The 27,041-nt window shown below is 42.9% G+C and overlaps 1 protein-coding gene across 2 annotated transcripts in view; it reads right to left on the bottom strand.

Moving 5' to 3' along the window:
* Nucleotides 1–5,338: 5,338 nt before the first annotated feature.
* The window catches only part of LOC126184787 (uncharacterized), a 355,721-nt gene continuing 334,018 nt past the window's right edge, over nucleotides 5,339–27,041 (bottom strand). Inside the window, exons 4-5 of one of the 2 annotated variants that reach the window (XM_049927359.1) lie at nucleotides 6,079–6,846; nucleotides 5,339–5,986 (exon numbers count right to left, since the gene is read on the bottom strand). In XM_049927359.1, coding sequence (XP_049783316.1) covers nucleotides 6,079–6,846 — 768 coding nt within the window. In that variant the 3' untranslated portion in view covers nucleotides 5,339–5,986. Of the gene's footprint in view, nucleotides 6,847–27,041 lie in introns of both variants that reach the window. The other variant, XM_049927358.1, reaches the window with a different exon arrangement.

The raw sequence follows: 27,041 nt of genomic DNA, 5'->3' as shown, positions 1-27,041 counted from the left end.
GGCTACTGTGAGTGGAAGGATGCCAATCTAGGCAAGCACATTCTGTTGCATCGTTCCAGTGATCGGTCTCTCGCGTCAAGATACAATTAAGCATGCAATGGACACTGGGAGCGACTACTGCGAGTACAAGACTGGTATGAAAAAAGATGGTCATGAAAACGATTGATAGGCTTCTGAATTTGCCGAAGCTGTGCAACGTTGCCCATACGGCCGGTGCAAGACGAGACGTCTGCGCGTGGGCGCTACTGAAGCGTCGTAGTGCAGGAGATGACCCCACATCCGTGGCTGATTGTCTCACGTCTGCGAAAATATTAAGTTTCGCCCGTGTGTCCGGAATCTTTACAACTAACTGCTCTCTCCGTATAAACGGAAGAGCTCTAGCAACTGTACTCAACGACCATCGAGAAGCAAGTCCCCGCCTCTCCCTTCCGAAAAACAGCCGTTCCCTTGATGTTCTCGAATAAACCTATCATAGCCCAGCAGTGTTTACCGTGCCAATCATGTTTTCTAGCAAGGAGAGCCGATCTTCCTCAACCAATCACTGCAGTGCAGTACACATTCTGTTCTCCGACAAAGCAGCACACAATGCTTGGAGGTCCTGCAACCAAACCCCGGCGCATTTCACAAGATGACGGAGTGAAAACAAGCTCCATCTCTTCCATAAAACGATTTAGTGGGCGCCGTTTTGGTGGGGAGCAGCGGCATCTAAGAAACGCGACATCCGGAGAAATTCGTCGTCCCATCTCACAGGGTATGCTGTTCTTGTAATAAACACATTAGCTAGGCGCCAGCCCGACGCCACTTTACCTGAAATGCTGTCACTGTGCTTTAGTAGGAAACATTAATTCTAAGAAATTAGGAAATCCTCAAAATGGTTCAGATGGCTCTAAGCACTATGAGACTTAACATCTGAGGACATCGGTCCCCTGGACTTAGAACTACTTAAACCTAACTAACCTAAGGACGTCACATGCCCGGGGCAGGATTCGAACCTGCGACCGTAGCCGGCGCGCGGTTCCCGACTGAAGCGCCTAGAACCGCTCGGCCACAGCGGCCGGCAGGGAATCTTCCCCATATCTAATTTACAAAGCAAGTATACTTTCTAATCTATTATCTGGTGATTAAAATCTTCTCCGGCTATTAAGATATGATAGGAGAACATAAGTAATGGAAAACTGAGGCTGCTTCCAGTTATTTCTGCAGATTATTCTAGTGGCTGGCAGAAGGATCATCCACAAAATTTAAGTCACCTTTCCCGAAGGAGGCTCTTACACTATAGAGATGATTTATGCAATCAGTACGTCACCTTCCATTCCATTTCGTCTGTGATTTGTCCCGAAGATCTCACTTCTGTCATTTTCTGCTTTTATCCAACTTGCAGGTCTTAATATTGTGGCACATCGAACTAAATGTATTTTACTTACCCGCAGTTCTTAATGTCAGGCAGAATATATCGTAACGTGTTTAACTTCACGAGCACAGTTATGCTCTTCAAGACCGTCATCTGATATGGTAGCATCTTCCAAAACTGCGATGAAAATGCTTATCTGTTCTTGACGAGGACATTTTTAAACAATTAGCGATCTTTGCAACTGAAATTTGTTGTTACACACACACACACACACACACACACACACACACACACACACACACTTTTCATGAAGAAGCTATGATATTCTTTTGATGCAACTGTTCTTATATTTGATTGCTGTACCGGTAAATCTTGCACGCTTAATTCTCCACCACTGCTTAGAAGACCCAGATACTTTAGAGCCCATATCCATATTCCACCAAAGAGTAAAAAGGACGACTGTCACATGCACATAGTCTAGAGTTAGTGGAATGAACTGGACCTCATCCACAGAGGTAATAACAATAATAATTTTGACAGTAAAAATAATGCATATGGAACACACAAACGACAGTTCGAGGAGGCCTAACCTGTGTACTGTTGGCAGTCATTTAAAATATACCAAAGATATAAACATTTATTCATAAATGGACTATTACTTTCTGTTAATTGTACAAAAACTACTCAATATACCTGGCTTTACCAGGCGGGGCGTGTTTGACTAATAAAACCACAAATTCAAGTTGAAATGTCGTATATTGTTTGCAAAAAGTTTCCTCATCGAGGGTAGGTAAGAATCTCCAAAACAGCTCGGAAGATGTGTTTTTATAATGAGAATAGGTTATATTTAGCAGCATATAATTTAAGACATACACACGTAGAAGTTTATCTCAAATGCAATGTATCCACAAATCAAAATATGGTTAGGTTTCTGTACTGCTCTGTTAATATTTTCCTGTCTGCCTTTCATGACTGTAGCAGTATATATGCAGCGTGATTTTGTTAAATGAGGACAAACTGAAGGAAACGCCCCCTGAGAGGGTAAGGAGAAAAAAAAAAGCCATACGGACATTGGCTGGAAATGCGTTCCAAGGGAGGTACACTCACTTGTAGATAGAGATAAAATAATTTTGACAGCTTATGTATAAATGATTGAAAGCATACATGAGAAAAAATAAAGCAAGTGGGAATGTCCTATACGTATTAGTGTTTTAGCTCCACACCTGAGAGGGCAGTGATCTGAAGCATTCTCATGTTGTAGCCATTTTACCATTCATACCACCAATGGTACATCTTCCAGCAGAAGAGGCAGCATTACCTGCAGGAAGTGCAGGTATAACTCATCTGTGAGGCGTTGTGGAACCATGACTAGCCCCACAAGGTGGCCACTAATAACCCACACTCACACATTGAGGCTAAAGCGGTATTGGCTCGCTGCCACCATACCATGGGGATTCACTGTAGCCACAGGCGGGTGTTGTAAAGGTTGAAAGGTTGCGTCATATGTAAGTAGGATGGCTGCAGAATTCCCAGCACTGTAGTGGCATGTGCAACGAAACAGCGGCAATACCGTCAACGGGGAGGCAAGTCAGTTGGTGATAAGGCCTGCACAGATGTTGGCAAAATGTCTTTTGGCTTACCCCATGCTGGCGGGGCAACTGCCTGGTACTGATATTGAAGTCAGTATCTGAGATCTTTTATCCCCACCATCAACTGAGTGTACTTCCATTGGTACACATTTCCTGTAATATATCCATGCGACTTTTTTTGCTGCTTATCTTGTCAGGAATCGTTTCTTGCAGTTTGTCTGCATTTAGCAAAATTACCCTCTATATCTGATGTATTTCACAACTACGGATATGTAACTCAAAGTAGCCAGAGACATTAAAGAACATTACATCACAGCTGACATTAGAGAAGTTTTGTATATACAGGGTGAGTCACCTAACATTACCACTGGATATATTTCGTAAACCACATCAAATACTGACGAATCGATTCCACAGACCGAACGTGAGGAGAGGGGCTGGTGTAATTGGTTAATACAAACCAGAAAAAAATGCACGGAAGTATGTTTTTTAACACAAACCTACGTTTTTTTAAATGGAACCCCGTTAGTTTTGTTAGCACATCTGAACATATAAACAAATACGTAATCAGTGCCGTTTGTTGCATTGTAAAATGTTAATTACATCCGAAGATATTGTAACCTAAAGTTGACGCTTGAGTACCACTCCTCCGCTGTTCGATCGTGGGTACAGAAGAGACTGGAACAGCATATTACGTCCACATGCTAACACCTTTTTATTGGTCTTTTTCACTGACGCACATGTACATTACCATGAGGGGTGAGGTACATGTTCGACGGGCTTTTCATAGGACGTGGAGGAAGCATAAATTGGCCAGCCCGTTCTCCTGATCTTACACCTCTGGACTTCTTTCTGTGGGGTACGTTAAAGGAGAATGTGTACCGTGATGTGCCTACAACCCCAGAGGATATGAAACAACGTATTGTGGCAGCCTGCGGCGACATTACACCAGATGTACTGCGGCGTGTACGACATTCATTACGCCAGAGATTGCAATTGTGTGCAGCAAATGATGGCCACCTCATTGAACATCTATTGGCCTGACATGTCGGGACACACTCTATTCCACTCCGTAATTCAAAACGGAAACCACGTGTGTACGTGTACCTCACCCCCTCATGGTGATGTACATGTGCGTCAGTGAAAAAGACCAATAAAAAGGTGTTAGCATGTTGACGTAATGTGCTGTTCCAGTCTCTTCTGTACCTAAGGTCCATCACCGTTCCCTTTGGATCCCTACGTAATTCGGTGCTCTCCGATACACACGATCGAACAGCGGAGGAGTGGTAGTCAAGCGTCAACGTTAGGTTACAATATCTCCGGATGTAATTAACATTTTACAACGCAACAAACGGCACTGATTACGTATTTGTTTATATGTTCAGATGTGCTAACAAAACTAACGGGGTTCCATTTAAAAAAACGTAGGTTTGTGTTAAAAACATACTTCCGTGCATTTTTTTATGGTTTGTATTAACCAATTACACTAGCCCCTCTCCTCACGTTCGATCTGTGGAATCGATTCGTCAGTATTTGATGTGGTTTACGAAATATATCCAGCGGTAACGTTAGGTGACTCATCCTGTATACTGGGAAAAATGTGCTGAAGTGACATGAATTGAACCAAAAGAAAAAAAAAAAAACCTATCATACCTGCCTACGTTTCGTACGTATTTCATGTGTCTTAGTACATCAGAGATTTCCGTTACATGTACAACTATTTAATCGACAAAATATTTACTGAACAGAAGCAGACATGTACAGTGCGATAAACACTCAAATTAAATCAATTTTCAGCAGCATACACCTCATATCATCAACGGATGAAACAGAGATTTTCATTTCATTTAGACCTAATGGCAGCAATCTTAGTCGATTTATCTGTAGAGGATTATTTTTTTGCCAGTTTTTTAAACATTCCTTATCACTGTTGCCATTTCATCAGGAGCTCTACATTACAAATCAGCAAATTTTCTCATCTTAAAAAAGATTTTTTATGTAAACGAAACTGCTATTTACACTGTTTTCCTTAGTATGGCCAGAAATGACATAGTAGTTCTGTTTTCAAGGGAAAGTGGAAACCTCATTTAAGTACATGGCTAACTTTGCACTGGTGAAAGTCCCTCAAAAGAATCTTAAGCTGCCACATTTATTTCGTTTGACAGGTCAACACGGATTGTTCATGCCTCTGCTCTGGTATATGAAGAATTTTTTTAATCCAAAGAGGTATCATAAAAGAATTATACAAGTGTATTCCATCCTTCGGGTCACTTCGTATGGGATTTTGTTTCAAATACCAGCCCATAATTAATAGATTTAGGGACTTTTATGTCATAGGCTTGATGATAATTTTCATACTTTGTAATGAACAGTTCCAGTTATTGAGAACATTTACAGATTACATAACATTAAACAAAATTTTATTAAGAAATTTAATTAAGTACATATAAATATAAAATATAATCACCATTTACAATTATTGCTCTGTATTTAAAAACAAACAAAATATCAGCAACAGAGTACAAGAAAAGACGTCTTCGTAACATTCTGTAAAAAGGAATAAAAATGTCATATGCTTTTTTGACTTAAGTCTTTTTTAATGTGGCTCAACTTGACCAGAGTATCTAACAGTTTGTTCTAACAGAAGCCACTTAACAGCTATATACAGTTCAAATACAATTAAATAATAATTAGAATAATAGGAAATAATATCTGAAGAGTTTCCGAAGGAAATATTTAAGTTAAAATTGGTTACATTTGTAAAGTCAATTATATGTATATATATATATATCTTATAAAGAAACCACACAATCTGTAACAGTAACAAAACAAATACATCCCTCAAGCCTATTTATCACTGCGTATTTGTATATAAATAATATTTTCTTATTGTTTGTGTTGGTTCAGTGCAGTTCTTTTAGGCACATCAAGATTGCAAACGTCCAATTATTATCAGTGATGATCTTCTGAAATAGTAGTGAATACGAAAATTATGCCGAGTTTCATGCACAGTGGTTGGCAACTCCCACACAGTATAATTTTGTTTCTAAAAAAGAAATAAATAAAGCTTTAGTTACCTACGGGGTGACTATTTTGTGTGTGGTAGGTAAACTGTCCTCATAGGAATCATAGTATTACCTAAATGGTTGTGTGCTCCTGTACAGCAGCATTGTCACTGTCTTTCTCACTGGATGGGATGTAGCTCAGGTCCTCTCCGCCTGTGGCAGGTTTCAGCTGATCTGCGGAAACATCCAGAGTGGGGTCAATCTGGCCGTCACTTTTGTGCAGTTGTTGAGAAGAGTGGTGAGCACCTGCACGATGTGGGTGGTGGTGATGCCTCGTGCCCTGGCCACCGTTGTGGTGATGCTCACCGTTTTCCTCCTTCGTGTATGCTTTTTTGTGCTGAACATTGAGGATGTCGTGTTTAAATGTGTCTGTAGACTTCGAGTTTTCCTTTAGCTTATAGTATTTACACAGGGTATTCAGTTTTTCTTCTGTATAGTACTCTGCCATTTCGGCTTCTTGGAGCAAGTTTTTGATTGTTTCTTTTTCGAAATTATCTGTGCGTACATATTTGTCGTCCGATTCAGTTATGCTGTCCTGCCTTTCACCTTCCTCCTCGTTTTCTTCGTTGTCCGTGTTTTTCTTGATGAGGACCAGGACCCTCTCGTTCTCCGTCGAGTCTTGGTTTTCGCTGTCAGGAGACCTTTCTTCATTGCTCTCTACCATCCACCCAAGGCTCGTTCGGCCATCGGTGTTCCTGTTGGGCGTTTCACCCTCCGGAGGGGACGGGTACTGAAGCATGCCATCCAAGATGTCGTTCCCTGCGCTGCAGGTACTGCAGCTGCAGTTTTGAATTATCTGAACCATCTTCTCCATTGTTTTCTCTTGACAGGTCAGTGTGAACTGAAAAAGAGAAATATGCATGAGTAATTTCAGTGAAAGGGCGAAACATAATTTGTGATTTATATCGGAGTCCTGGCAATTCGACAATTTATGTAAAACTCTGAACATAGTTAAGGAATAAACATTTGCGACGAACAGCATATTTTTGCTTCAAACGCTATCGATGAGTTTATAACCAATATTAAATGTGACGAAGACGAAGACAGAAATGATATTCGGATATTAAAGAAAGATTACGTAGTTTTGGCAGAGTATATTACAGGTCTATCAAACATTCTCCTTCAGACGCGTGCTTTTCGTTCACCAATGTATTCCTTAGGTCTCATTAGCAACGTGGAAGAAGTAAGGTATACGAAGAGGAGCAGCTGTATGAGACTAATTATACGGGTATTACTAATAGTAAACATTCATTAAACTGTTACTTGATGTTGTGCTTAAACATGATATAAACCACGGTAATAAAATCAGCAGGAAAGCCGAAAAATAAAAAAAAAAATAAATAGCTGGGTTTTATCTGCTCCAGGTTGCTTAAGATCTATGACGCCGTTGATCAGGAAAGAAAGATCATGACTTGGATGTCCGGTTGACGATCAAAAATGGTTCAAATGGCTCTGAGCACTATGGGACTTAACTTCTGTGGTCATCAGTCCCCCAGAACTTGGAACTACTTAAACCTAACTAACCTAAAGACATCACACATCCATGCCCGAGGCAGGATTCGAACCTGCGACCGTAACAGTCCCGTGGTTCCGGACTGCGCGCATAGAACCACTAGACCACCGCGGCCGGCGGTTGGCGATCAGGGTGTTAGAAAAACAGCATAAGCTACGACTGGACAGACGCGAAGAAGGCATCGGCCGTGAATTTTTCGAAAGAACCATCCCGGGATGCCTCTATACTGATAACTGCCGCTGAATAACAACAGGAACAGAGGTCTATTTAGAACGGACATTGTTACTTACAATACTGCAGGCCGAAACTTTGGTCGTTGACTGAAGATAAGCTGATATTTTGTACATGAAGTTGTTAATAAGGTATCATGGATAATACAGAGTTTGCTATACTTTAAATACTCCTTATGAAAAATGATCCCGCACTATTATTAGGCTCTCAACAGCGGGGAAAATAGTGAATGCACGTACTTGGGTGAACAATAAACGCCATCGTTACTGGTATTCGTTAATATGCTTTTGTAGTCAGCTGGAAGTCACTTTCTTTGTTGTTCTCGCAGACAAAGTCTCAGCGATCCTGCGGAATGTTCCGATAAAACTCATTGAGAGAAAGGGGCGGGTGCATCGGCGCAGAGGATGATAAAATATATGTTGTGGATCTGTGGAAATTAGTCATTGTACTGCAGAAACTGGTCTGCCAAAAGGTATGGTGTTAAATTGACACAATAATTCGGCTCATCCACACTCAGTGTTAATCACCTTAAAAATCTGATCACATTAAAAAAATCGTTTGACGAACAAGCCTCTATCTTCAGACACACATCATTAGAAGAACCAGAATACGTCAATGAAAAAAGCAAAATCTAGTCCATAACAACAAAGCAGTAAATTTTTCAAACTAAACTGTCTTGGTTATCCCCCCCCCCCTCCATTTTTGTACGAACGGATTTGTGCTTCTGTTTGTTGAGGTATTCCGATTTCTTGTCATGTTGTGTGTCTGACAGTGGAAGTGTGTTCTTCCGAAAGGCAACAGTTTGAATGTGATCATCCTCGAAGGTGATTACATTATTAGTGGATTGAGCAGAATCATTTTTTTTTACATTGATGAATTAGAACCGCAGCCTCGCTTTCATGCTGCTATGGATGGTGTTATCATTTAATTTTACTGGACTCGCCGTTCTTATAATAAATCTATGGCCACCATTCCAAATCGATTGCTTCAGATGAAAGCACCTTTGTAAAGAATAAACTCATTTTTTTATAATAAAAATAGGTTCTGATGAACACAACAGACACTATCGGCCACTAAATAATATTGCTTGACATTATCCATCCGTTTCCACATAAATATATTTACGTGCACTTACTTTATCAGCTTTTTTGTGTAACTTAAGTTTTCGTGGTAGGTTTCCCTTTTACAATTCGAATCGCCGATTTCGTCCACATTTATGGTATGCAGAAGGGTTTGGCCAGAAATGAAAGTGGCGTAAGTGAGAGCGCTATATGACCAAGTGTGTAGAAGAAAAGTATCAGTTCTTGAGTGGGTCGATTGAAGCATGAGCCATTTGTGTGAGCAGAGTTACCAGGTTGGCGCAGCGGAGAGAGTACAGAACGGTAATCAGAGGGTGTGGGATCGAGTTCCTATGTGAAAACCATTTTTTATTCTTTTCACTTTTTACGTTACGTGCACTGCAAATAAACCGAATTACTCCACAATACACTGCAGTTACTAATATTTACATAAAAGGCACGAAAAGGAAAGGCAAAGGAAAATTCGGGATTGCTAATAAATTTACAGGAAGGAATTATAAGGTGTACCCGAGAACTTCGTGATAAAATTACATACTTAACTTATATTTAAGTTGATGATTTAAGCGCTCTGGTGCGATATATGTTGCCCACGTTATAAACACCGCTTTTTTCAGTAACAAGTTTGTTTTAAAGTTTGTATAGAAGAAAAACTTTGTTTACTTTCGTGAAAGGTTTCCTCTTATCGCACAATTTGGCAGAAAACCACACGTAACGCGGCATTTCGCCAAATATTGGCAAGTATCGCTGGTGATGTGCAATGTTATGTACTTTGATACAGACTTCTCGGGATGTATTTTGTTTATCACGCTCGATGGACCGGTTTTACCTGCGCCTGGAAATTATTGTCAGAGCGCAGCTACCGAGGGCTGCTCGAGGATCAATACTTAACTAACGGAAAACGAAGTTCTGTACACTTCTTTTACACTCCATTTTTTGAATGCTATTTGGAGAATCGGTGTGGGTGCTGTTAGTAAAACCCTGTCTTGGAAATTTATTTGCAATCCAAAATTTCCCTTTCCTTTACCTTTTCATGACTTCTATGAAAATATTAATGAATACAATATACTGAGCATTATTTCGGATTATTTACAGCGTAAGTAACGTAAAATATGAAAATAAAAGGAACAAAAAACAGTTTTCTTATAGGGACTCCATTCCACGACCCTCAGATTACCATCTGTACTTTTTCCGTTGAGCCAACCACTACCTGGTAACGCAAATGGTTCATTTCCCGCACGACCCAAGTCAAAAATATTTTTTTTTTCTAAACACTTGGCCATCTGGATCTCCCACTTCTCTCACTTTCTTTTTTGGCCAAGCCCTGCATATAGCATACATTTGGACGAAATCTGTGATGACGAGCAGGCGCGGTCCCGTTGTTAGAAATTATCCCCAACGTTAGTAGCATCTATTGGAAGAGATTGTTGTTCACGGTGACCTACACTGCCCAGTTACATTAAAATGATCACCTGTCAGAAGTCTGAATAACCAGCCTTTGCAGCAAGACGTGCAGCAAGATACCGCTCACATGAACCAAGGGGCTACCAACTGTGTCTCCTCAACGAACGTTCAGCGAACGTTGCTGCGTATGGGTCTCCGCTGCAGGTACCTGGTTCATGCACCGAGGTTGACTGCTGTTCATCTGCAACGAACGCAACTGAACGTGCACTGAGCGGCAACAGATGGCCTTTTCAGGTGATCCACGTTTTATGCTCGATTGGACAGATGGCTGTTGATTCGTACGGCGTGAAACATCTGAAAGCGAACAGCGTGCGACAATCGCTGGTAGGGTCCAGGTTGGAGAAGGGAGCATTGAGGTCTGGAGAATGTTTTCGTGCCAGCCCCTAGGAGATCTTGTCATTTTGGATGGCACAATGGATTAACACAAGTATGCATCTATTCTTGGGGACCGTGTCCATCCCTACATGTAGTTTGTTTTTTTGCCGCGCAGGATTAGCCGGGCGGTCTAAGGCGCTGCAGTCATGGACTGTGCGGCTGGTCCCGGTGGGGATTCGAGTCTTCCCTCGGGCACGGGTGTGCGTGTGTTTGTCCTTAGGATAATTTAGGTTAAGTAGTGTGTAAGCTTTGGGACTGATGACCTTAGGAGTTAAGTCCCATAAGATTTCACACACATTTGAACATTTGTAGTTTGTTTTTCCTTGACACGATGGCATGTGCCAGCAGGACAGTGAAACGTGTCACATAGCTCGAAGTACACTGCGTGATTGAAAAACACCACAATGGGTTAGTGTTCTCCCCTGGCCACCAAACTCCCCGGATTTAACCGCAAACGAGAATCTATGGGACCATTTCGATCTGGTTGTTCATGCCATAAATCCTCAGCCGAGAAATCTAGCGCAGCTGTCCACGCTACTGGAGTCGGCACGGCTCCCCATCCCTGTCGGTACCTCAATTCTGATAAGTAGTGTTACTTAAAATATGTTTTTAATAACTGTTAATTAATTAAACATTGATGAAGACAGATCAATAATTCTTGCTTTAATATCACCGCCAGCAGACATCGAGATGGATGCAGATGAGCTAGTGTGCATGGAGGGCGCGAAGCGTGGCATGGCCAGGGACGCAGCATCTGGCATGTAGCGGTCAGTTGCGATAGGGCTGACCAACAGCTCATACGTTGGTTCAAATGGTTCAATTGGCTCTGAGCACTATGGGACTTAACTGCTGAGGTCATCAGTCCCCTAGAACTTAGAACTACTTAAACCTAACTAACCTAAGGACATCGCACACATCCATGCCCGAGGCAGGATTTGAACCTGCGACTGTAACGGTCGCGTGGTTCCAGACTGTAGTGCCTAGAACCGCTCGGCCACTCCGGCCGGCGTTCTTACATTGATCCCACCTACCTCGGACCTGGCCTTTCGCCTGCTGTCGTGCTCTGTTTCGGCGTACTAGTGTCACTCGTTCGCGCCGGTCACGTTTGTGTTGATCTCCGTGCTGATCTCTACCAGGCGTTCGGACTCCCTGCTGCCCCCACAGATTGACTCGCACGTCGTGTTTCGTTCCGTCTTCCGGCGTTCAGATTTTGGGCTTCGTTATCGAGTCACTGTTGGCTCATACAGTTTCACTAGAGAACCTGGCAAAGCTTGGCAATTGCTAAATACACTAAGCGATCAAAAGTATCCAGACACCTCTGAAAACATACGGTTTCAATATTAGGTGCATGGTGCTGCAACTTACTGCCGGGTACTCCATATCAGCGACCTCAGTAGTCATTAGACATAGTGAGAGAGCAGAATGGGGCGCTCCACGGAACTCACGGATTACGAACATGGTCAGGTGATCCGGTGTCACCTGTGTCATACGTGTGTACGCGAGATTTCCACACCCCTCAACATCCCTAGGTCCCCTATTTCCGATGTGATAGCGAAGTGGAAACGTGAAAGGACACATACAGCACAAAAGCGTACAGGCCGACCTCGCCTGTTGACTGACAGAGACCGCCGACAGTTGAAGAGGGTCGTAATGTGTAATAGGCAGACATCTATCCAGACCACCACACAAGAATTCCAAACTGCATCAAGATCCATTGTAAGTACTATGACAGTTAGGCGGGAGGTGAGAAAACTTGGATTTCATGTTCGAGCGGCTGCTCAGAAGCCACACATCACGCCGGTAAATTCCAAACGACGCCTCGCTTGGTGTAAGGAGCGTAAACATTGGACGACTGAACAGTAGAAAAACGTTATGTGGAGTGACGAATGACGGTACACAATGTGGCGATCCGATGGCAGGGTGTGGGTATGCCGACTGCCCGGTGAACGTGATCTGCCAGCGTGTTTAGTGCAAACAGTAAAATTCTGAGGCAGTGGTGTTATGGTATGGCCGTGTTTTTCATGGAGAGGGCTTGCACATCTTTTTGTCTTGCGTGGCACTATTACAGCACAGGCCTACATTGATGTTTTAAGCACCTTCTTGCTTCCCACTGTTGAAGAGCAATTCGGGAATGGCAATTGCTTCTTCCAACACGATCGAGCACCTGTTCATGTTCAAATGTGTGTGAATTGCCAAGGGACCAAACTGCTGAGGTCTACTTAAACTAACTTAAAGTAACTCATGGTAAGAACAACACACACAACCATGCCCGAGGGAGGACTTGAATCTCCGGCGGGAGTGGTCGCGTAATCCGTAACACAGCGCCTCAAACCGCGCGGCCACTCAGCGCGGCGCACGTGTTCATAATACACGGACTGTGGCTGAGAGGTTACAAGACAATAACATCCGTGTAATCGACTGGCCGGCACAGAGTTCTGACCTGAACCCTACAGAACACCTTTGGGATGTTTTTGAATGCCGACTTCGTGCCAGGCCTCACCGACCGACATCGATACATCTCCTCAGTGCAGCACTCCGTGAAGAATGGGCTGCCGTTCCCCAGGAAACCTTCCACCACCTGACTGAATGTATGCCTGCGAGAGTGGAAGCTATCATCAAGGCTAAGGGTTGGCCAACACCATATTGAATTCCAACATTACCGAAGGAGGACGCCACGAACTTGTAAGTCATTTTCAGCCAGGTGTCTGGATACTTTTGATCACATAGTGTATATAAGGGAATTGGAAATATGTCCTAAATTCCTACTCCCCCCCCCCTCCCTCTGACATCTCCTCCTCTTCCCTCTCTTGTGCACTTCCTCCTCCTCCCTCCTCTTCTCCTTTTTCTTTGACCTTGAACTTGCTTATTGTTACTGCCAATGAAACCTTGATTGAGAATTGAAGCCGGCCGGAGTGGCCGTGCGGTTCTAGGCCCTTCAGTTTGGAACCGCGTGACCGCTACGGTCGCAGCTTCGAATCCTGCCTCGGGCATGGATGTGTGTGATGTCCTTAGGTTAGTTAGGTTTAAGTAGTTGTAAGTTCTAGGGGACTGATGACCTCAGATGTTAAGTCCCATAGTGCTCAGAGAAATTTGAACCATTTTGAGAATTGAAGACGCTTAAAGCAAATGGGAAAATCGGTTGGGATCATTGGTATACAGGGCATGAGAGACGTCTCTTGCTTCTGGATCTGAGGATAGTATCTTCAATGACAGTATTTTGCATAGTTTTATTCTGCAAAGGCCTAGGATTTCAAGGTTTCAAGTGATTCAGTTTCCGTAGTAGTATTCTAATCGGAAGCCAATACAACTATCGTGTTTTCCACTAAAACCGACTATGAGAATGAAAACGTAACAGTACATTTTCGCAGCACAGCGTAACACATTTTCTTTCTCGCATACTTGTTTAAAAATCATATGGCCTATGTCCGTCTGAATGTTTATTAGAGTACCATGTAAAAATCTAAAGTAAGAAGGCCAAGAACTTCTCTACATTTTTGCTGACAACTTGTCCATATTACATATTATACACGAGGGCTATTCGGAAAGCAAGGTCCTATCGATCGCGAAATGGAAACCACTGTGAAATTCAAAAATGTTTTATTTGAAACAGTTAGCAAGACCTTCCATCTACTTCCCTACATAGTTGCCGTTCAGACTTAGACATTTCTCGTGGCGTTGTACTAACTTTCCAATGCTCTCGTCACAGAAGGCAGCTACGTGTGCTTTCCGGCTGGCCTACAGCTCGCTGTCTGTGCCAATATGTTGTCTTCATAGCCAGCGGTTCATGTGAGCAGAAACGAAACTCAGTGGGAGCCAATTACGGGCTATATTGTTGGTAATCAAACACTTCCCATCGAAAACGTTGCAGGAGCATCTTCATTGCCCCTGCAGAGTGCGGGTGACAATTGTCATGAAGAAGGAAATGCATGGCGGTCGTGTTAAGTGGGTTAAATAGCTTCAAGCGAAATCTCTCCCCAAACCCTCACACTTGGCAGGAGAAACTTGTTTCTATGCATCTTTACGTGCAAACTGTGCGCTCAAAACTGAAAAGAGCGACGTCACGCGATCGGCCGGCATACTAGAGACACTGTCCAACACATCTGTGCAAAGTTTCATCGGATTTTTACTGTCGTTTCTATTTCGCGATCGATCGGACTTTACTTTCCGAATGGTCCTCGAAAATATGTGCATACGAGGGCTATTCGGAAAGAAAGTTCCGATCGGCCACGAAATGGAAACCACGGTGAAAATGTTATGAAGCTTTGCACATGTGTGTTGGACAGTGTTTCTGTCGATCGCGTACGCCGTTCTTTTCCGTTCTGAGCGAACGGTGAACACTTGAAGATGCCTAGAGATTAGTGTCTCCCGCCAAGTGGGAGCGCCTGGTGAGAGATTTCGCCTGATGCCATGCAGCCCACATAACACGACTATCATACGGTTTCTTCTTCATGGCAATCCTTGCCGCACTGTGAAGGTGCAATGAAGATGCTCTTGCAGAGTTTTCCATGGGAAGTGTTTGATCACCTGCAATACAGCTCGTAATTGGTCCCCACAGAGTTTTATCTCTGGTCACATGAACTGCTGGCTACGAAGACGACGTTTTGGCACAAACAACGAGCTGGCACAGGTGGTTGCTTGCTATGACAAGAGTATTGGAAAGTTGGTACAACGCTACAACAAATGTCAAAGTCGTAGCGAAGTGGCTGGCAGGTGTAGCCAATTATTGCAAATAAACCATTTTTGATTTTAACAGTGGTTTCCATATCACCTCCGATCAGAGCTTACTTTCCGAATAGCCCTCGCATTATATTAAGTTGGTGCATAAGTTCGAAGCGTTTTTCCATAAGTTTAATAAATACAACAAATACACATAACACAGACTTTAGTCATCAATAATATATTCTCCTTCACTATTTACAACAGTCTGTCAATGCCAGGACAACTTTTCGATTTCTCGACTAGGAATCACATAGTTTTGAGACGAAGAACTCGTCGAGCCATTTTCGGAGTGAATTTCCTTGAAGGTTGTTCGATGGAGAGCGGAGAAGGTCCAAGGTCAGGTGAATCAGGTGAGTGCGGAGTTTCTTCTCAAGCCAACTCCTGTATAGTGTTTTATGTCAGTCTAGCAGAATGCCGGCGGGCGTTACCATGGAGCAGCATCACTTCACACAGTCTTCCTGATCTCATTCTCGGACAGCGTCTGCAAGACGCCTCAGTTGTTGGCAATAAATGTTAGCAGTGATGGTTACACTTCGACAAGCAATTCGTAGTAAACCACACCATCGCTGTTCCACCAGACACATAACATAATCTTTTGTGGATGCGCTCATGTCATAAAGACACCATTTCTGGTCAGCAGTAACGATGCAGGATAGCAATGGTCGGTATTGTTCACGAGCCCATTGATGACGAGCAAGCAGAGATGCACAATACCCACTGATGTTGTGGTATTGGCTTAAAGCATCCAGTACCCATATACTCGAGTTTTGAACCTTCACCATTGCAAGCAAATGTAGCACGATGATGGAATGTTCACAGTTCATCACATTCGCCATTTCTGCAGTACACGGTGGATTAAATACGTTTACAGGATTTTCATCAGGTTCCGAAAGTCTTCCTGAACGAGGAGAGTCACTAATGCAAAACTATCCTCCTTAAAACGATAAAACTATTTTCTTGCCGTGCGCTCTCCAATGGCATTATTCCCATACACGGCGCAAATGTTTCTATCTGTCTCCGCTGCTGTCACCCCTCTGCTGAACTGAAACAGATGAATATGTCGGAAATGTTCCCATTTCTCCACTTGGCACTGCATTTTCTAGCATATGCAGCGCCACTCACAATCTCAAAATGACAACATGTAAACTCAAATAGCAACAGTGAACTAGAAATAAAAAATAAAAATCGATAAATAAACGCGTAGCGGCTGGAATAGCAACTTGGAAATCAAAAACGCTAAGAACTTATGCACCGAGCTAAAATGTATTAAAAAATATAGCCTATGTCCATCAAGGTGTCTATATGGGAATGTCGTGTAAAAATTTGAATTAAATGAGTCAATAACTTTTCCAGATTTTTGCCAACAACATGTCCCCTTGATATGGTGTATATCTATTTATACGCCATATATATTTTTAAAAAATGTAGCCTATGTCAGTCCGAAAAATTATGAGAACATCGTGTGAAAATTTGAAATGGATCAGTCAAGAACTTTTCAAGATTTTTGGTAACATCGATTTGTGTTCATGTAGCAGCAGAGATTTGTGCTGACAGCGACGGTTCGCAGTGTTGTCACGCCTTGTGCGGATTTAAAACTCGCAATACCTTGACTAGACAAAATCCAGTTTCAGTTTCATAATCCTCAGATCAAGAGAAATCGTTTGATATGCAACACAATCTCTTAGAATTTTATTTTTCTAGTGAGTTTTGTGTTTGTGTGCCCATCCAGTCCCTATCAATATATGTTTTATAAACATGATTTGCATGCGAACAGAACCGGTAATTTTAGAGGGACTCCGTCATTTGGCCATCAGCTTAACTTAAAATTATATGAAACTTCATATCATTTATAAGACTGGTCGTAATTTTGAAGTATGGCTTCTTTATTTTTATTTGTTATTTATAAAGTTAATAGTGACACAAATATAATATGATACTGCACTGCTGGACAACCAACGACCAGAAGATAGGTGTATCCACAGGAGTTGGAGATTGTACTCTGTTAGCGTAGGCTGGTATTAACGTCATTTGAAATAAACATCATGCTGTGTCCCTCCTACAAGAGAGCAACCTGAAGCCAGCCACACACCAGTGTCCTGCAGGTGGCCATGCTACAGACATCGTCAGCCATAACAGGCAAAAGCGCCTGTTGCCAAACACCGATCCGCACTCGCCTCGTGTGTTGACAAACGTTCAAGACAACAACAGGCCGACTTGGCCACGGCGTCTGCGGCAGCGCCGTCAAGAAAGGCGCCAACTCCACTCCCAGCAGAGCACGCTTCCACAACTACAGTACTATTTTCCTACACGACGCCACATACTCGGTAGCTGGGCGCGCTGTACCCATCTGCAGCAACAGTATTTAGGCCGGCATGCAACCACGGAATGGGGGTTGAACCCCTCTACCATCCTCCACACCTACAACAAATCCTTAATCTGTCCCATCCTATGTTATGCCAGTCCCACCTGGATATCCGCCCCCCCCCCCTCCCAAATTCTATAAGTCCCTCCACATCCTCGAGTGCCATGCACTCTGACTTGCCTTCTGTATACGCTTCCCGTTCCCCACTCGGATCCTCTACGATCTGATTCCTTTCCCCCATCTGCTCCTATTCCTTGAACATATCCTCTACACCTCCCGCCACCTTGATCCCTCTTATCCCCTGGTTGCTCCTCTCCTCTCCAGCCCCCACCTTGACCACTGTGTCCCCCCTACCCTCCACCTCTACACCCTTCATCTCCTTTCCCAAGGTGTCTTCCGTCGACTCCCCCTCCTGGATGATGCCCTCTCTCCCTCCATTTATCCCTTCTATCAAGTCTGATCCTCATCTGCCCCTCCCTTCCTCTGTCCTTTTTACGGGCTCCCTCTCCCCCCTTCCATCCTGTTTTTTCCCCACCTACCCTCTCTCTGCCTCCCTTTTGCTCTCCCATCCACTGCCTTTCCCACTCCCTCTAGCATACGCCCACCCCCCCTTTTTTTCTATGTCCCGTCCCTCCATTGGCTCCCCCCTTTCTTTCTTTTCCTCTCCTCCCCCCTTTTCCCCTTCATCGTTCCGCCCCCCCCCCCCCCCCCATATGCCTCTGTGTTGCCTCTACAGTGCTGGTTTAAGTGAGTGTTCAGTGTTGTGCGTCCCCCATCAGTGTTGCAAACAGCCACCATACTGTCGCTAGTTGTGTTTTTATCTCATGCGAACAGAAACCAGACTGTTGCCGTGTTTTTTTAATTGTGCATGTCTCCTTCCTGTGTGTCTTCATCCGCATCGTTAATGCCGTGTTTTTGTATTTTTCGTTCCGCCAATTTCCGCCATTTTACTGTTTTTAACGAAGTCACCGTCTTATCGCCTTTTTATCTATTGTTTGTTGTCTCACCATTGTTTGTTTAACTTTTCTCTCAGCTGTAGAGCAACGTATTAAGCTGCTGTCAGCCCGCCCCTCCCTAGGTGGGAGGAATCGGAAATCAATAAAGGAAAAAAAAAACACGTAATGGCAGTTCGGTCTCAGCTATCGAATCAGTTTTTCCTTCGAGTTCTCTGGCCGGGCACCGACCACAGTAGAGGTCTATCAATCACATCTCTCACTAAGGATCCATCGTCGAACAGGCGCCGTGCTGTGTTTAACTTCTAATTTTTACCGAGATTACGGCAGTGACTACTTCTTAAGACTTGGCCTTACGCCAAGTAAGTGGACATTGTCTTTCTTTGCCGAGATCAAGACAAATTGTGTTATTAACTCTAGAACATTCCATGTGAATCTGGACTTGAGCATTTTTGTTACTCACTTTGGACTTCAGCCACTCAAACACCATTTGCCTTCCTTGAGGGGCTCATAGTACCAAACGAACTTTCATATGTATGTAACTTAATACTTCACGAAGGAGACTTGCGTTTATGAATATGTAATAAACTTGTTCCGCATTGTTTACCTGGGCTGTGTTCTCATTGTGCCTCAACAGGCGCGCACCCTATCACCTAGGTACATGTGAGTATGAAGCAACTGTACCCGCTGCGAGATGTATACTGTTCATGCAAATAAAACAAATATTCATTTCTGACCAATAGTTCGTAATCTACGTTTAAGATCCTGTACATTTTGTGTAATTTTGATCCCAAAGGTTTCGGACTCCCAGTACAAAATTCCTTCAAGGGAAACTACAGGGTTGTTGCAATTAAACTTTCGCTACTTGAGCCAGTGCAGACGGAAAAATATTTACCATATGGATACACAACTTTATAGGAATGATGTTCAGACTGTGTACTGCAGGATTTGCGTTGTAAGTAGCGTTAGTGTTATGGTGTTATGCGCCGGTTCTGGTACGGCAACGTAGGGTTGAAATGAAAGCATCAGTATGCATTACAGTTGCAGACAGTCAACGTGGGTCTCGACAAGGTGAATAGACGTTTACTCGTAAAACTGTTTTATCAGATCAAAACAACAGCAACAGTATTGCTACTCTTCGCGAGTATCGACGTATTTAAGGAATACGGAGAGGTCCTCTGAGCTTGAAGATTATGACTCGGAAGGTCGAATTAACAGGAGATTTGCGAGCTGCTTCTGGAACAGGCCGATAGCCAATTGCGCCACAGGTTGTTATAAGTATTGCTGTTGCCATTGGGAATGCTGGACGCAATGTGAGATCTTCAGCCAGTGTACGAGCTGTGTCACAACTGCTGAACATTCCATGGCGTGTGTGAAATCCTAAGGTACCAAACTGCAGAGGTCATCGGTCCCTAGACTTACACGCTACTTAAACTAACTTATGCTAAGAACAACACACACACCCATGCGCGATGGAAGATTCGAACCTCCGGCGAGAGGGGCCACACAATCCGTGATATGGCGCCTCAAACCGCGCGGCCACTCCGCGTGGCAACATTCAAGGGTCCACCGTTCGAAAAGTACTGCGAAAAATTGTGAGATTGTATCCGTATAACGTGGATGCGGATAGTCGTCACATTGAGCAACGTGTATAACCTGGAATGTAAACGTGGTATGCAATTAACAGATGTTACCCTCTCATATGGAAATTAAAATGTGTTTCTTTCTATGGTTTATTCGTAATTTCTCTTTCGAATCTCCTTTAAAATGTTCCCACAAAGTTTCATTGTCCTATGATCACTCGTATTTCATGTGGATCCTCTCAAGTAGCGAAAGTTTAATACGAGGGTTGTCCAGAAAGTAAGCTCCGATCGGTCGCGAAATGGAGATTACTGGGAAAATCCGGTATAGCTTTGCACAGATTTGTTGGGCAGTGTCTCTAGTATGCCCGTCGATCGTATCGCGTCGCTCTTTTCAGTTTTGAGTGAACAGTGAGCACGTAAAGATGCATAGGGAATAGCGTCTCCCGCCAAGTATGAGGGCCTGATTAGAGATTTCGCCTGTGTCATGCAGCCCACATAACACAACTGTTGAGCAGTTGCTTCTTGATGCCAATTCTCGGCCGCACACTGCAGGGGCAATGAAGACGCTCCTGCAGCGTTTCCGATGAGAAGTGTTTGATCACCCACAATACAGTCAGTAATTGGCTCTCCCTGAGTCTCATCTCTGCCCCCAAGAACCGCTGGCTACGATGACAAAATTTTTCCACAGACAACGAGCTGCAGACCAGTGCAGATAACTGGCCGAAAGCGCAGGCGGCTGCTTTCTATGACGAGGATATTGGAAAGTTGATACAACACTACGACAGCACTCGGAAGTTGGAGCGGCGACTATATAGAGAAGTAGGTAGAAGGTGTACCTAACTGTTGCACATAAAACGTTTCTGGTTTTCACTGTGGTTTTCATTTCGCGACCGATCGGAACTTACTTTCTCGACAACCCTCGTATAACCACTGTGTACATGAGGGAAGCACAGAAGAAGGTAGACCAACCAGGGCAGAGTCAGCGATAACGTACGAAACAGCACCAACGCTTACTATCGAATCCGCAAAAATAATCAAAGGAGTATTCACTGACAAAATAATGCGAGTGCATTAAGAAAGAAACCCTTGAGGATCAATCACTAATTCCACTCGCAGAGTAAAGGTTGCATGCAAATGCGAATTACGCCGGGAGTGTATTTGCCAGAAATGGTTGTACGAGTTAATGACAAAGTATATCTAACTACTCCCATAAACGTAAACGAGAATCCAGGAAGGTATACAATTTGTCAGCAATTATCAAGAAAGAGACTGAGATGCTGGAAGCAGAAGCACAACGAATAAGGTATGTAACAGTAGGCGTGAAGGACACGAGGCTGCAAATAGCCCGACTTTGGGAATTATTGTACATCAGCCATATGAATGCAAAAGTTGATGGTCGATTTTTGCTCCAGATATCATGACGTCATTCACTTGTTTCGATAGAAATCATTATATATCTGAATCTTCAAAAATTATTGTCAGACGCAGCTGGGGCACAACCAACGTAAAATCTTAGTGCGAATACCCCAGATATAGACGGAAGCTTTTCAATGAAAAATTCAAAACTTCTAGATCATAGAATAGCAGTGATGTATTAAAGCGCTTGAAAATTTTAGGAAGTCTTGTTTTAAAACAAGGTGGATGCCAGCAGCAAACAGAATAAGAAGTATTATTGCCTTATGAACAATCAGAGCATCGATATATTTTTGCCGTTACCAAAGACACACGCAGCGGCCAAAATAAAACTGGCCCTGAAGATAGACTACCCAACTTACATTATCTGTCCCCAGGGAAAGGCGGAGTGAGAATGATGTAAATTGGATTGCTTACATTAAAGTGCATGAAATGTTTTCCGGGCCAGTTTTTTTTCTTTTTATATGCTGTACGAGAATTTAGGTAGATATGACAAAGCACCTTTATCTCCACAAGTGAGCCAGGAAAAGGGCTCCACTACGTCTACATCTACATAGATACTCCGCAAACTACCGTACAGTGTGTGGCGGAGGGCACCCTGTACTACTTCTACTAGGCATATACTTTCCTGTTCCACTCGCAAATGGAGAGAGGGAAAAAATGACCGTCTCTATGCCTCCATGTGCGCCCTAATTTCTCGTATTTTATCTTCCTAGTCCCTACGCGCAGTGTATGTTGGCGGTAGCAGAATCGTTCGGCAGTTAGGTTCAAATCTCACTAGCGTTTCTCGAATAAAAAAAAGAAAAAAAAGCCTCCTTCCCTTCAGGGACTCCCATTTGAGTTCCCGAAGCATCTCCGTAACACGTGTTATTCGAACCTACCGGTGCCAAACCTAGCAGCCCTCCTCTGAATTGCTTCGATTTCTTCCTTCAATCCGACCTGGCACGGATCCCGAACACTGGAGCAGAGCTCAAGAATTGGTCGCATCAGCGTCCTATGGGCGGCCTTCTTTACTGGGCCACTCTTTCCTAAAATTCTCGCAATAAACCGAAGAGGACCATTCGCCTCCTCTACCAGGTGTCTCACATGCTTGTTCAATTTCATATCACTTTGCACGTTATACCCAGATATTCAAACGACTTGACTGTGTCAGATCATTACAGGTTTGTTCGTCCTACTTACCCGCATTAACTTACATTTTCTCACATTTAGAGCTAGCTGTATTCATCACAGCTCCTAGAAATTTTGTTTAAGTCGTTTTGTATCTTCCTAGGATGCCAGCAGCATCCAATAAGTACTAATACACGGGAAGAAACGTAATACACCGCGTTCGATACTCAGTATACACATAATGAGCCCACAAGAATGTCAGAGGGATTGAAAACCACTACAAGGAAGGACACTTCAGAGGCGGATGATCCTTTTTCTCGTAGATCTTCGCAAAGAGAAGCCTATCATTTATCTGTGGGAGACTGCCGTCTTCAGAGCTTCGCTGTAGGAGCTCTCTGATGAAGTTGAGTAATGTTTTGACACTCAGTAGTGCCCTGGAAACAAAAGCATGTTACAGAAGATTAATGAAGATGATAACTTAGTTTGAGGAACACAGATTCAGCATTCCGCAGCGGAAAGCAAAAAAATGCTGCAGGCGGTTAGTGCAGATAAGGAAGAATCTTGAGGAATACAGTTTCGATATTCAGTGCCACAGTGCAGATCAAAAGCATGTTACGGACAATTAGTGCCGATGAGAAATAAAATTGAGGAACACAGTTTCAGTGTTCAGTCTTACACTGGAAATCAAAAGCATGTTGCAAACGAATAGTGTAGATGTGAAAGAAGGTTGAGGAGAATACTGTTTTGAAATTAACCACCACAGTGAAAATCAAAAGAATATTTCAAACAGATAGTGCAGATGGGAAAGAAGCTCGAGACGACAAGTGCAGATGAGAAACGAGCTTGAGGAGTACGGTTTCAGTATTCTGACAATCGAAACCAGAACATTAATGCAGATAATAATGGAGTTTAAGGAATTCACTTTAAGTATTCCGTACCGCACCAGAAAGCAAAATCATGTTGCAGACAACTACTGGAGATTAGGTTTGAGGAATAGAGTTTTAACATTCACTACTACAATGAAAATTAAAGAATGATGCAGATTGTTGTTGTTGTTGTTGTTGTTGTGGTCTTCAGTCCTGAGACTGGTTTGATGCAGCTCTCCATGCTACTCTATCCTGTGCAAGCTTCTTCATCTCCCAGTACCTACTGCAACCTACATCTTTCTGAATCTGCTTAGTGTATTCATCTCTTGGTCTCCCCCTACCATTTTTACCCTCCACGCTGCCCTCCAATACTAAATTGGTGATCCCTTGATGCCTCAGAACATGTCCTACCAACCGATCCCTTCTTCTGGTCAAGTTGTGCCACAAACTTCTCTTCTCCCCAATCCTATTCAATACTTCCTCATTAGTTATGTGATCTACCCATCTAATCTTCAGCATTCTTCTGTAGCACCACATTTCGAAAGCTTCTATTCTCTTCTTGTCCAAACTATTTACCGTCCATGTTTCGCTTCCATACATGGCTACACTCCATTCAAATACTTTCAGAAATGACTTCCTGACACTTAAATCTATACTCGATGTTAACAAATTTCTCTTCTTCAGAAACGCTTTCCTTGCTATTGCCAGTCTACATTTTATATCCTCTCTACTTCGACCATCATCAGTTATTTTGCTCCCCAAATAGCAAAACTCCTTTACTACTTTAAGTGTCTCATTTCCTAATCTAATACCCTCAACATCACCCGACTTAATTCGACTACTTTCCATTATCCTCGTTTTGCTTTTGTTGATGTTCATCTTATATCTTGTGGCCAAGATAGACACAAAGCCCATGCCTACTACAGTAGTACAAGTTTATATGCCAACTACCTCTGCAGATGATGAAGAAATAGATGAAATGTATGACGAGATAAAAGAAATTATTCAGGTAGTGAAGGGAGACGAAAATTTAATAGTCATGGGTGACTGGAATTCGTCAGTAGGAAAAGGGAGAGAAGGAAACATAGTAGGTGAATATGGATTGGGGGGAAGGAATGAAAGAGGAAGCCGCCTTGTAGAATTTTGCACAGAGCATAACTTAATCATAGCCAACACTTGGTTCAAGAATCATAAAAGAAGGTTGTATACCTGGAAGAATCCTGGAGATACTAAAAGGTATCAGATAGATTATATAATGGTAAGACAGAGATTTAGGAACCAGGTTTTAAATTGTAAGACATTTCCTGGGGCAGATGTGGATTCTGACCACAATCTATTGGTTATGAACTGCAGATTGAAACTGAAGAAACTGCAAAAAGGTGGGAATTTAAGGAGATGGGACCTGGATAAACTGAAAGAACCAGAGGTTGTAGAGAGTTTCAGGGAGAGCATAAGGGAACAATTGACAGGAATGGGGGAAAGAAATACAGTAGAAGAAGAATGGGTATCTCTGAGGGATGAAGTAGTGAAAGCAGCAGAGGATCAAGTAGGTAAAAAGACGAGGGCTAATAGAAATCCTTGGGTAACAGAAGAAATATTGAATTTAATTGATGAAAGGAGAAAATATAAAAATGCAGTAAATGAAGCAGGCAAAAAGGAATACAAACGTCTCAAAAATGATATCGACAGGAAGTGCAAAATGGCTAAGCAGGGATGGCTAGAGGACAAATGTAAGGATGTAGAGGCTTGTCTCACTAGGGGTAAGATAGATGCTGCCTACAGGAAAATTAAAGAGACCTTTGGAGAGAAGAGAACCACTTGTATGAATATCAAGAGCTCAGATGGCAACCCAGTTCTAAGCAAAGAAGGGAGGGCGGAAAGGTGGAAGGAGTATATAGAGGGTTTATACAAGGGCGATGTACTTGAGGACAATATTATGGAAATGGAAGAGGATGTAGATGAAGACGAAATGGGAGATAAGATACTGCGTGAAGAGTTTGACAGAGCACTGAAAGACCTGAGTCGAAACAAGGCCCCGGGAGTAGACAACATTCCATTTGAACTACTGATGGCCTCGGGAGAGCCAGTCATGACAAAACTCTACCATCTGGTGAGCACGATGTATGAGACAGGAGAAATACCCTCAGACTTCAAGAAGAATATAATAATTCCAATCCCAAAGAAAGCAGGTGTTGACAGATGTGAAAATTACCGAACTATCAGTTTAATAAGTCACAGTTGCAAAATACTAACGCGAATTCTTTACAGACGAATGGAAAAACTGGTAGAAGCCGACCTTGGGGAAGATCAGTTTGGATTCCGTAGAAATGTTGGAACACGTGAGGCAATACTGACCTTACGACTTATCTTAGAAGAAAGATTAAGAAAAGGCAAACCTACGTTTCTAGCATTTGTAGACTTAGAGAAAGCTTTTGACAATGTTAACTGGAATACTCTCTTTCAAATTCTGAATGTGGCAGGGGTAAAATACAGGGAGCGAAAGGCTATTTACAGTTTGTACAGAAACCAGATGGCAGTTGTAAGAGTCGAGGGGCATGAAAGGGAAGCAGTGGTTGGGAAAGGAGTAAGACAGGGTTGTAGCCTCTCCCCGATGTTATTCAATCTGTATATTGAGCAAGCAGTAAAGGAAACAAAAGAAAAAATTGGAGTAGGTATTAAAATTCATGGAGAAGAAGTAAAAACTTTGAGGTTCGCCGATGACATTGTAATTCTGTCAGAGACAGCAAAGGACTTGGAAGAGCAGTTGAACGGAATGGACAGTGTCTTGAAAGGAGGATATAAGATGAACATCAACAAAAGCAAAACGAGGATAATGGAATGTAGTCAAATTAAGTCGGGTGATGCCGAGGTAATTAGATTAGGAAATGAGACACTTAAAGTAGTAAAGGAGTTTTGTTATTTAGGGAGTAAAATAACCGATGATGGTCGAAGTAGAGAGGATATAAAATGTAGACTGGCAATGGCAAGGAAAGCGTTTCTCAAGAAGAGGAATTTGTTAACATCGAGAATAGATTTAAGTGTCAGGAAGTCATTTCTGAAAGTATTTGTATGGAGTGTAGCCATGTATGGAAGTGAAACATGGACGATAACTAGTTTGGACAAGAAGAGAATAGAAGCTTTCGAAATGTGGTGCTACAGAAGAATGCTGAAGATAAGGTGGGTAGATCACGTAACTAATGAGGAGGTATTGAATAGGATTGGGGAGAAGAGAAGTTTGTGGCACAACTTGACTAGAAGAAGGGATCGGTTGGTAGGACATGTTTTGAGGCATCAAGGGATCACAAATTTAGCATTGGAGGGCAGTGTGGAGGGTAAAAATCGTAGAGGGAGACCAAGAGATGAATACACTA

The sequence above is a fragment of the Schistocerca cancellata genome, chromosome 4 (assembly GCF_023864275.1).
Source record: "Schistocerca cancellata isolate TAMUIC-IGC-003103 chromosome 4, iqSchCanc2.1, whole genome shotgun sequence".
Classification (NCBI taxonomy): domain Eukaryota; kingdom Metazoa; phylum Arthropoda; class Insecta; order Orthoptera; family Acrididae; genus Schistocerca; species Schistocerca cancellata.
Note: the sequence above shows the minus strand (reverse complement) of the source record. Positions and strands in the feature narration are given on the sequence as shown.